The sequence below is a fragment of the Rhea pennata genome, chromosome 17 (genome assembly GCF_028389875.1).
Source record: "Rhea pennata isolate bPtePen1 chromosome 17, bPtePen1.pri, whole genome shotgun sequence".
Classification (NCBI taxonomy): domain Eukaryota; kingdom Metazoa; phylum Chordata; class Aves; order Rheiformes; family Rheidae; genus Rhea; species Rhea pennata.
The window spans coordinates 12,891,313-12,902,779 of NC_084679.1; the positions used below are offsets into that span (position 1 = coordinate 12,891,313).

Sequence of the window (11,467 nt, forward strand, 5' to 3'; positions counted from 1 at the left end):
AGACTGCTGTCATGTAACAAAGTCGAGTTCAAAAGTATCAGTTTCATGTGGGTCATTTCGCCATACTGATGCTTCAGAACACCTGGTATTTATGTCAGTAAATATGCTTTTCTTTTTAAATATTTATATTCTCGATATTTCTTAATTTCTCTAATACTAATGGTTCTAATATAAAGGCATCCTCAAAAGAGATAAAAGAATCACCTACAACCAACGCATACGGGGCAAAACACAGGAGCACTCCTGTTCGGAACACAGCAGCCTCCCGCCGCAGCCACAGGGACTCACTGGACTTCAGCTTAGCACACTGACATGACACCTTAGTTGATGCATCTTAACTTCCCCCAGGCTCCCACCTACACAAAGCCAGGTGAAGTCTGGAAGCCTTCTAGTGTGAATGATTTGCTAGAAACCTCAGAGTGGACTAAACTCTCACTTCTGGAGAGGCAGAACGAGAAGTGCACCATGCCCTGCGTCATGCAAGACCAAAGTGATCTGCAGAAACAGTTCTTAAAGGAGGATAGACAGGATCAGTGGAGGCTGGGAACAGCAACGGGATGTAAAAACTCGTGTTTATATGACAGTCTTAGCTTGCAGAGTTCTATGGCAGTCATCGCTCACAAATAGCACCTACAAAACCTCCAACTTTACAGTCAACTGAACATTTCTTTTGGTGCAAAATGTGGTCATTAACATGGTTAAATTTGGCTACTCTCAGATCACAGTAAGACATTAGCTGCTTGTATACAGACAACTTCAAAGCTAGAACTGCTCATAGCCAAACCCCTAAATCGCTGTAATTTACCATCATGTCAGACTGCATGACCCTACTACTCACAAAGAATATGCTACAACATTTTTTGCCATGACTCTTCTCTAGAGAAAAGCTGTGAATAACCATAATAGCCATGGTGATTTTTGCCTGTAGTTATATACTAATAAGATAATAAGACAAGCCAATAGTCTTCACCTCTATCCTATTCTTTACTTTGGCCTTACTATATTAAAAAGAATGGACATTACTGAACCATTTTTGCAGTAAAACAGAGAAAGGTCTCTTAGTAATGAAACTTCTTCCTAAGCTGAAGATCAAAGGTGTCCTATTCAGCATCATGTAAGAGATCCATCTTGGATTTCTCCGATTATAGACTGTTTGATTTCTTCAGAATTAGACTAAGGTCTAATTGGACAGAGAATACAGTAATTTTGACATCTTTCACTGGCTTATATTTAAAAGATTTTTTTTCACACCTTTTTCCCTATTCTGTTTTAATTCAGCATAAAACAGCGCAGGTAACTTTCTGGCTATTTCAAAAAGTGATACTCATTTTATTTTCTCTTGTTTAGGATATGGCACACTAAGCTGTGTTTTTAAAAATGTAAATCATGGCCTTCAAGAAAGAAACGAAATTAGTTAATCCAACAAATGTGTACAGTGCATATATGTGCTAGAATTTAGCAAAATATGAAGCAAGAACTGTAGTTTAAGGTTGCACCTTAAAGTTTATTTGTAGGAACATCTCAAGGTTTGAATTTATAATGAAGAAATCCAAATTAAGATTTACTGAAGCTTGCTCTGATTTCCCTTTTTTCTTCACAATGCCCCAAACCCTGTGACTTATGACATATGCTTAAATCTGCTCTTCACAGGGTGACTAACTTGTATTTTTGGCAACAATTTGTAACTGCAAAGAAGGGTGCTATCCTGGTTCTCAGCAGCTTTGATACTAGAGAAGTGAGCAGCTTGGCATAATTCCTTGTCACTCTGTCAGCAAAGCAAAGTTGCTGTAATCAAAACAAACAAAGACCATCATGAATTCTAAATTTAAAGTCTTCTACTGCTAATGTAAGATACAGTAAGACTGTTTGGGAAACAATTTCTTGGAAGCATTCACTCACATGAACAGATAAAGTTACTTAGTCCTGTTGTAGTAGACAATTAATTTGTTCTGCATACCTAGTTTGGTAAAAAGCTATAAAGTCTGGCAGAGTCTTAATTGATCTGAAACTGCACTTGCTTTATTTAAAGGTCTGAGAAGTCTTAGGAATAAGAATCTCATTTGTAGACATTCCATACAGACGGTCTAGAATTAGCTGTGGGTCTATAACATGTTTTATTGAAAAAGCACCGTCTTAGTTTGGGAATAAATCCATAAGCTAATGTGTTCTTCTTCATAGCTCTGGCTTTGGCTGGATAACATCCAAACGTTACGTAACAGCAACCTAAAGATACTGGGGAGGCTGGATAGCAGTACCGCGCTTGGAGGAGAAAATGGCAGATCTATAGGGAAAGATTAAGGCAGAGCTCGTTAGAGCAATTGTTTCACTTGTATCTTACCAGCTCTCTAGTGGCACTTTAAAAGTTGTTATTCTGGGATCACAGTGACTCACATGTTTCTGTGAAAGACAGAAATGGAATGCCAACATCAACAGAAAGCTCAACTGATTAAATATCGCTTCCTTCCATCTATGGCTTTGCTAAGGGGACATGTGTGCAGGGGACAAACAGACCGCTTTCCAGGTAAGAAATTTAAACGAGTTATTACTCATGCCACATAGTTATCAAAATTAGCCAAATTTTTTCCAATCTAGTAGCTGATACTTGTAGATCTTAAACTTTTGGCAAATGAACATTACCTTCAGTTCAAGAAGGATGGAAAGAGGGAGGAAATAATTTTCCAGTGTCTACTAAGACTAGGTAACTAAGAAAAAAAGTCCTGCAAAGAAATGTTAGAGAGAAGTTTAGTAACAATAATTCTGTTCCACCAGCACATAGACATAATACATACATTAAAACATTTTTAAAGGGGATGAACTCTGCAGGTTCCCAAACACATCAAGAAAGATAGTATTTTGATGCAAAAATTCCTAATAGAGATTGTCTCCTTTAGGAATGCTGGCAGAAAGCAGAAAGAAAATTAATCAGAAACTCTAAGCAGACTGGCAAATACCAGTCTTTTGTTTGGTGTTACTCTGTATGCAGTGATATACCTAAGGTCAGAATGTAACCCGCCATATGGAGTAGCTAGACAATGAGAATAATATTGTAGGATCATTATAGAATTCATCTATCATTTTTTTAGAATTATGCTCCATCTTTCAGAATTAAAACTTCCACATTTATTTTGCACACTGTCTAATCTTTTGGATATTCCAAATCATATTTTAAAAAACTCAGATGATTGAGTTTGCATAATGAGAAATTTAATGACCTGCAAAATGAATAGGGTGCATCTGCCAGCCCTAAAAAAGTCTGTTTTTCACCACATGCATCTCACCATACGGAAATGACAGTTCCATTCTATTTTTGTAGACAACTTCCCCTCTTACTTCCCTAAAACAATTATACATTTTTAGATGCAAGTTGAAGACTAAGATTATTAAAATGCTTACATACTTCTTGAAATATTTTTCTGAAAGAATTTTAAGTAGAATAAACAGAGCATACAATGGCTGCTATATAAATGGATGTTCTCCCCGGTAAACTGAAAACACAAAACTTAAAATCTTCTCCCCTCTTCCCCCTAGATTCTGTACCATTGTTTCACTTAAGCATATTTTGGTCAAAGGGTTAAATTCACTGCTGGAATAAAGAGCCTGATTAAATTCTTATTTTGACATGATTATGGTCCTTTTCACAAAAGCAGAATGAATGTGTTACCCATAGGCTGGCTGACTCTAACCACTTCCATGGTAAACACCAGCCAGATAAACCATGTCACGAAAAAGAATCTTAGGGCTAGATTTTATGCAAGATTACAGAGTAAGCTTTAAGTTTGAAGCAAAGCTCAAAATATCCTGTATTTCTTTATCAAGGTCCTAGCCAACAGCATCTTCACGAGTTTTAGATGCAAAATATTGAACTAAAAAAATCCCCTTTTTATTTTCTATTAGTAGTTCATACTAAAACACAAGCACACACATATACATCACAAGTACATTCTCCTCACTCACTTCTTCCTTGTATAGGCACTTCATCAGATGAGGTTAGTTAGTATTCTGTCATAGATTTGATTAGGTGAGCTGCATGTAAAGCCTTATACTGCTTAATCTGTGATTTAAAGAAAAAGGAAATGAAAAAGGAAGACTTAATATTTAGGAACTACCTGGCAGTTTTCTGTTAAAAGAAATTCGGCCAAAATTGCTAATGTTTGACACATACATGTGGGAATAAGCCACAACTATCCCACCAAATCTTGATTTTGTAAAGGACAGCTATTTTCAGAAATATTTTGCGACAGCACTGCCAGCTGCGTATACAGACTGTATTACATCTGTGGCCCATTCTGCTCAAGTCTTTGTTTTGATTTGCTATATTGTATTCCATTAGTTTTAAGGCTATTCATCACACTGCTATTAAATCAGTGTTTTCAAGCAAGCGTCCTCTAGCTGACCTCAGAGCAAAACAGTACAAAGACCTACATTCATGCAATTTGCCATCACAACCAAAAGGTGCTTGAAAGCCACGCTCCAAAGCCTGCATCTTCCACAGCTAACTCCCTCTGACTTGCCAATTATCACTATGCACCAATTCAGATCTCAAACACCTAATGCAGATAATACAAGCTAACATTAATTTAGAAGAACTGCTAAAATGAACTACCTGAAGGGAAAAACAATTACAAACACTATTTTACCACTAGCACCCTGTTTAAAAGAAAAGATTGAAAATTTTCTGATGAGGTAGAGTTGAAATAGTGAAGTCACTATTTGGAAAATGTTATTTTTGATAAACTTAATATGCTTTCTCTAAAAGACAAAGTGAACTCACAGCCTGCAAGAGTGAATTCTGACTGTCAGCAAAATTGGATGAATTCAGTGCTGTCAAGCTTTTTCAAAAAACCAGAAAAAAATAATCCCAAGCTTTCAGTTGATGAACCTGGATAAGGATCATAAAGATCCTGCCAAGGCTTAATTTCTCATTTTTCATAGATTAACATCACTGTTTATAGCTCAGGCTGTTGCATAGTGACACAAACTCTATACAGGATGACAAGAAACAAAACCAACTAAACAAAAAGCAGTTCCAGAACACAGCAATGCCTCTGATGGGAATTCAAAATGAGCTTATTTTACAGAAATCCACCTATGAGTTTCACCAACAGACTATGGCAGCATTTGCCGAGGCAGAGCTTGCGGGTGAAGTGCCCGAGAATCCTTCAGCGACAATACAGCTGTCTGCATGCAGGATTCAGCTCCCTGAACTGTAATGAGCAATTTGTCTCACAGCTTTGATCCACTGTCAGTTTAGCTGACAATGACTCCAAGAATTAATTTCTAACATTTCAGGGTAACCTAACGAAAAAAAAATGAAACACTATGTGGTAGATATCTGTAGATAATCTATCACTTGCTGCTTGCATTAGCAGAACCGTTAAACAAATTTCTATTACATGACAAAGGCTTTCAATTTCTTGTACGCTTAAAATATGTAACCCTAGGATGTAATCCGTCCACAGGGTAAAGCAGCAGAAAGGACAGAGTATTCCAACCATATACTTTAGGATAATACTGTGATAGCCCTGTTTACTTCAGAAGCTTCCTTACGGGAAACACCTCCTTCGTACAACTGAACAGATCCTTTACTTGAACAATTTGCCCATTTAGAGTAAGAGGTTCAGGACTACAGTGAGATGCATTTCAAGTTTTTATAACCATTGAAAACTAATGGATTAGAAAATGTTATTTTATTTTTCACTTTTGTTTTTTAACTACAAGACAATTGTTATGGATTTTAAATTATTTTGTCAAGATAATAAATGCACTGTATAAAATTCATGAGTATTTCTAGCTCTGGCATAACAGATCCACTCTAAATAGAACAGTAAAGACTACCTTCAGAAAATATTTATGAAGGGAATATAAACTGTAATTAAATTACTATTATCCTGCACATGGATCACAGTCTATCTAATTCAGTCCTTCTGGGCAAAGTCTCTGTCAGTAGTTGTGGCTTTTGCTCGTCATGCTTGACCACTGTGACCTGATGGTGGCCACACCACTCTTTGCCAGCCAACCAATTTGCCAACTTGATTACACTTTATAGAAAGCATTAATTCTAAGAGCTGCCAGCCACAGACTTCTGGTCCTCTACTATTTCCTACTCCCCCGTATTAAGGCACATGTCTGGGAGGTGGTTATGTGACAGGAAAAAGGCACTGCTGCTGGGCTCCCACATGCACTTTTTAGGAGGGATGTTTTGGTGTAGGTTCCAAGACGATATCCGCTACCTGCAGCGCTGCCGCGTAGCCTCTGCGACATAGCCAAGGCAGCTGGCAGATCACAGCCGAGTGACCAATAGCATCTGGCAGGTGGGCTCAGGCAATACTACGAATGCACCAGATAGCAGCCCAGGTGGCGGCGAGGAGAAGGGGATTCAAAGCATGCACTGTATGTGTGAGTCTTACTCTAAGAGCACAAGACATGACACATTTGACTCTCTGCCATTAATTCTGCAGTGAAAAACATAATGTTTCTGTCCTTTTTTAGGCCACACTTCATGAGATATCTTCATGTATTCTTTTTTAAAAAAATGTTCCCAAAACAGCAATGTGGGGAAACGATCAGCTATGAGGATCCCCTTTTACCTAATTAAGCCATAAGCTTGCTCTGTCGAACTGGGAGCTAACAGCATAAAGGAGTACAAGTAGTTTAAAAAGTGACTTGAATCCCATGAAAATAAATGAATCATATGAGATGTTCATATGGGAAGTTCAAAGACAGGCTTCCTGAGAGGGAAATGCTGATATATTGCAGTACCAAGTGATGCCACCTAGGAATCCTGGACTGATCTGGATCCTCAATATGGAAGACAAATGGGGCACTTGCTTATTTGATAATTACACAGATTTTAACAGAAAGATGTAATTTTTCACCGAAATGATTTAGTTCCCAATGAAGTCCTGACTTATATTAAGCAGGCTATCTGATCACTGGGTACCAATGGTTGTACCTGTAAGAGAGGAATGAAATACAAAGGCCAAAACTGTTGAAATAATCACATTTAGGACTGAAGTTCTGCAGTCCAAGGACTGCTGTAGCAGAAGAGCTGATTTCTCTCTCCCAGATGTGCCATAGGTATTATTAGCTCAGGGCCAAAGACATAGTAGAGTGCATTCACAGTAGCTGGGATTGGCCAGAAGCTTCCATGAATTCTGTAGTTTACCGTAGTCAAACTTAAGTTGCAGCAGTTAAAACAACATTAAAAAAACTCAATAGTTTTACAATCTCCTTATTCAAACATACGGATATTTATCTGGACCCCAGCAATAATTTTTATCATTTTAAGGAGGGAAACTTACTCTAAAAAGTCCAGATTGTTCTTAAAAGGTAAGAGTTGTAATGGATGTGTCATATGAAAGAGCAACTACAATCTGCTTAGATTAGCAGAGAGGAAGAGTAATCCTTTAACAAAAAGTCATTAGGAAATCAAATTAAATCAAATTAAAACCTCCATCTTAAAATACTACAGAACAGTGAATAGCCAGGCTGCAATAAAACAAAAAAGTCACGTATTTTCACAAAACGAAAGCTTACAAAACCAGTAACTGTCTTTCCCAATGTACAGAACCTAGAGTAACATTATTGCTATTACCTCTATTCCCCATACCCTGCTTTTGAGCTCTTAATGTAAAATGTGACAGTTATATAGCTGCCTAATTAACTTGACTATTGTCTGCTAAAAATACTCTCTATCTTAGTTCTTCTTCTGTGCAAATAGCATAACATTAATTTAATGGAAAGGTCACATTATACTACAAGGAATGTAGTGACATTCTATTATGTCCTTCTTCCCAGCTTCCAGTCCTCCCCCCATTGCAGATTTGCATTCAACATTTTTTCTATAGGCATTTCATGAACAGTGAGAAGCTACTCCAGCACTGCCTTCCACTGTTTATAATTTAAGATATATCATTCTGCAGTCTGAAGTGAAACAACAACAACTTGATTTTACAGAAACGGTTTTTTCTTTGCAAATCCCCCACAAGCTTCAAATATTGTACTTTTTCCCCTCACTGCTAAATGACTTCACTCAGTTTGCCTGCACAGGGGAATATTCCAATCTAAGAACTGGTTTCAAGGTTTTTGCATTCAGATCAACTTATCCCAAAGTTATTATTCTCTATATGAGAAGGATGAGTCGTCCCGTGTTCTTCCTCTTCCATGCATTGCTTGAGGGGAATTAGTGAGGTGTCCTGGCTAAACTTCAAATCGCTTAACTGTTGTCTGCTCGCTTAAATTTGCCCTTCCTTTTTCAACTGGATAAATTATTCTTCATCAATTCCTATCCTAACTTGTCAAATAGTATTGCTCTGCTCTATTAACTAGACTTAACCAGAAGTGGCCGATATGACCTCTACATTCAGTCTACACAGTGATTTTGGCATCGTTTTGGGTAAAAAGGGATCTATAAATACATTATCCTCCCAAAAAACAAGCTCAGCCCAACATATCAAGAAACATCCCTGCATTCCTACTGTGGCTCAGATCTTTTCCATGTGAACACTAAAACTTCCACATTGCTAATATTCCTCTGCCAATAATTAAATAACTACCTCTCTCTTTCTACTATTAGTAAAAACTTCCTTAGAGAATTTCCTAAATTCCACATAGGCAAAAGAGCTTTTTTTTTTTTTTTTTTTTTTTTTTTTTCATTTGAATGATTTTCTAACACTCCTGATGCACTTACTTCATCCCTGACATAACTTCACTAAACATGATATTGGAGAAATCCTCCCTCCATCAAGTGCATGATCAGCATTAATATTCCTTGTGCTACCAGAGCGACGCAACAGAGTAGGAGTCAGGAACTGGTCCATGAATTACAAAAGCCAGTGTTAACCTTACTGTCCAATGCGAGTTCTAAATAGAATAAATTACACCCTTAGATAGTTATTTATTTCTTACATAGCATTTTTAGTCAAATCTCCAAATGTTTTAGGAAGCATCTATATCCCATTCTTTCACAAAAGTAACCATTTGACAAAACATTTCCATTTAGCAAAAGTCACTTTAACTGCCACACTTCAGCCAGGGGAGCACCAAGTTCTGCAGATACATGGAACAGTCTACTCCTTTCATTATGTAACCTTAATAGTATTTTTGTGCACTATTTAGGAGAAGCATACATTAAATCTGTTAAAATCTAATGTTTTGAATATTTACTGGAAAGTGTCACCTTTGTAATGCACTTCTCTGCCCCAGGCCTGATACTCCCGATCAATTCCCAAGCCTAGGTAAGCTATGCAATTCACTATAATGACAATTGAAGTTGTAATCAAGGAAGTATAATGCATCACGACTGTACCAGCAGCCTGACATTTGGCAAGTTTACTAAAACCTTAATAAAAATGCATTATTACATTTGATATGCTTCCCTTAATTCATTATGGAAGCAGTCTTTAGGAATAGACGTTGAATAGACAACAGGAAAACAAAAGAAACGGAAGAGCACTGCAATCTGATCTCAAGCATTGGTGACCAGATTTTTGTCCTTATAGTTTAATGATTCCAGTTTGACATAAAAGCAACTTGAGACAGTGCAGGACACACAAAGTTAGTGGGTATGCACCACTAGGGAGACCAGGAGGCAAGAACACAAACAGTCAAACTAACACAAACATAGCTAATCTCCTCAGATGTTCTTGAAACTCAAGATACAGGTGGTGCAGAGTGAAACATAATTAATCCACTACCTCCAAAGACACCTCACTTTTGTTTTTTTTTCTTTTCACAAAGACTTTACTTTTGTAGTGTTATCATGTTCACCTTTGAGCTTTTTACCACCTCTCAAATGCCACCATTTTCTCATTCCTGTTATTTATGCCTTTTTGTCCTCAATATGACTCCTCCCTTGAACTTTAAAGACTTACCTTGTTGCCTTTCCCCAATTATTTTCCATTAAGTACATTCTCATTCTCCATGTTTTCCCTCTTCATTCATTAGCCTACTATTGTCTCTGCTCCATTCTAACTGCTCTCATGAAAAGCTTTAAAGACCAGTTATAAAAGCCATTTCTCAAATACTAAAATAAAGGTGTCAAAGTAGTCAAACTTTATTCAAAAACATTCTGTACCACCATTAAATGGTTATTTGCAGGAAAGCACAGAATACTGTTTCAAACCTTCCTGTACTTTAAACAGAAGGTGATTATTCTTCTCCCTCGACATGGGTGCTTGCAGTTTACTTACAATTTACTTCTCTATTTAAAACAGAAACAGGAACACTGGTCCTACCTGCACAAGCTGTCCCAAAGAGTGGAGGGTGAGTTTCTTTGGGTCTGTGTAGAGAATCTCTCCGAGCTCCTGATAAGGTTTCCCACTGGTGGTAAAGTGTCCCTGAGTGAGTTGCTTTTGCCTCCTATGGTAGTTGTCCCAGAACGCCTGTTCTCTTGAAGGTTCACTGCTTTTATAAACTGTCTGGCTTCTAGCTAAGACCTTCCCCTCTTTCTGATCGAGAACGGGCAAAGACTGGATGCGCACAAAATCTCGAGGGTTCAGCGCTCTGGTGGTCGTGGGCACCTTGACTCTGTTGCTCTTAGACACGTCTGGCATTGGCATTGCTCCTGAGCGGGAGCCTCCTGGTTTTGCTCTTTGTCTTACCAAAAGCTCCAGTCTCCCAGGCCTAAGAACAGATCGCTGCTGCCCAAACCTCGGCGCAAGCTTTCCTTTTAATGTTCCAAAGAGTAACCCAGCACGAGAAGCTCTTGTTGCCTGACATCACATTCAGTCTCACTCCCCTCCACAGCCCCTCAAACAGCAAAAACGAATCTCGGGGGAATGGAAACCTCCTAAAAACCTAACCGGACGCCGGGGAACGCCCAGCACGGGGAGCCAAACACCTCCCTCCGAAGCCTTTCATTTAAAACGCACCTCCCTCGCGGGGGCCGCGGCGGTGCGGGCCGCCGCCGTCCTTGTCCCGCTCCGCGGGGCCTCGAAGCGGGGGGTGGGGGGCGAGGCGAGCCCGCTCCCCTCAGCCGCCGCCGCCGCGGCCGTTAGCGCCCAACCGCCCGCGTCCTTCCGTTGCCGCGGCGACCCCGCGCGCGGCGCCGCGCACGCGCGCAAGGGGCGGCGGCGCCGCGCCGGGGCGGCGGCGTGAGGCGAGGCGCTGCGGGCCGGGCCGGGCCGGGCGCGGCGCCTGCCGCCGCTGGGCGCTTGCTCTCCTTCTCCTCCTACCAGCCGCTTCAGTAAAAGCCCTTCAAATTTCCCTGTCAAACAAGCGGTTACTGGTGGTGAAGGAGAATGCGAGATGAATTTAATACTGTATCTTTTCTGGCCTGAAATACATGTACTATCAGCAGCAATAGCGTGCTGTTTGAGGTGTATGATTTCTAGCAGATTGGCTTTGTTTTTTTATAATGTCAAAATCACTCCAAAGCAGGTGAATTCTGTAAGCTCTCATGAGGGGTGATTTGTCTGTGTATCTCTCGTCTCGGCCTTTCCCTCCTCCCCCACTGCTTTCCTCCTAA

At 39.4% G+C, this 11,467-nt stretch overlaps 1 protein-coding gene across 1 annotated transcript in view; it reads right to left on the minus strand.

Moving 5' to 3' along the window:
- CCDC60 (coiled-coil domain containing 60) overlaps positions 1-823 on the minus strand; it is a 48,163-nt gene extending 47,340 nt beyond the window's left edge. Inside the window, exon 1 of the mRNA XM_062590387.1 lies at positions 806-823. Within this exon, the coding sequence (XP_062446371.1) occupies positions 806-823 (18 nt within the window). The remainder of the gene's footprint in view (positions 1-805) is intronic.
- Between the last annotated feature and the right edge of the window lie 10,644 nt (positions 824-11,467).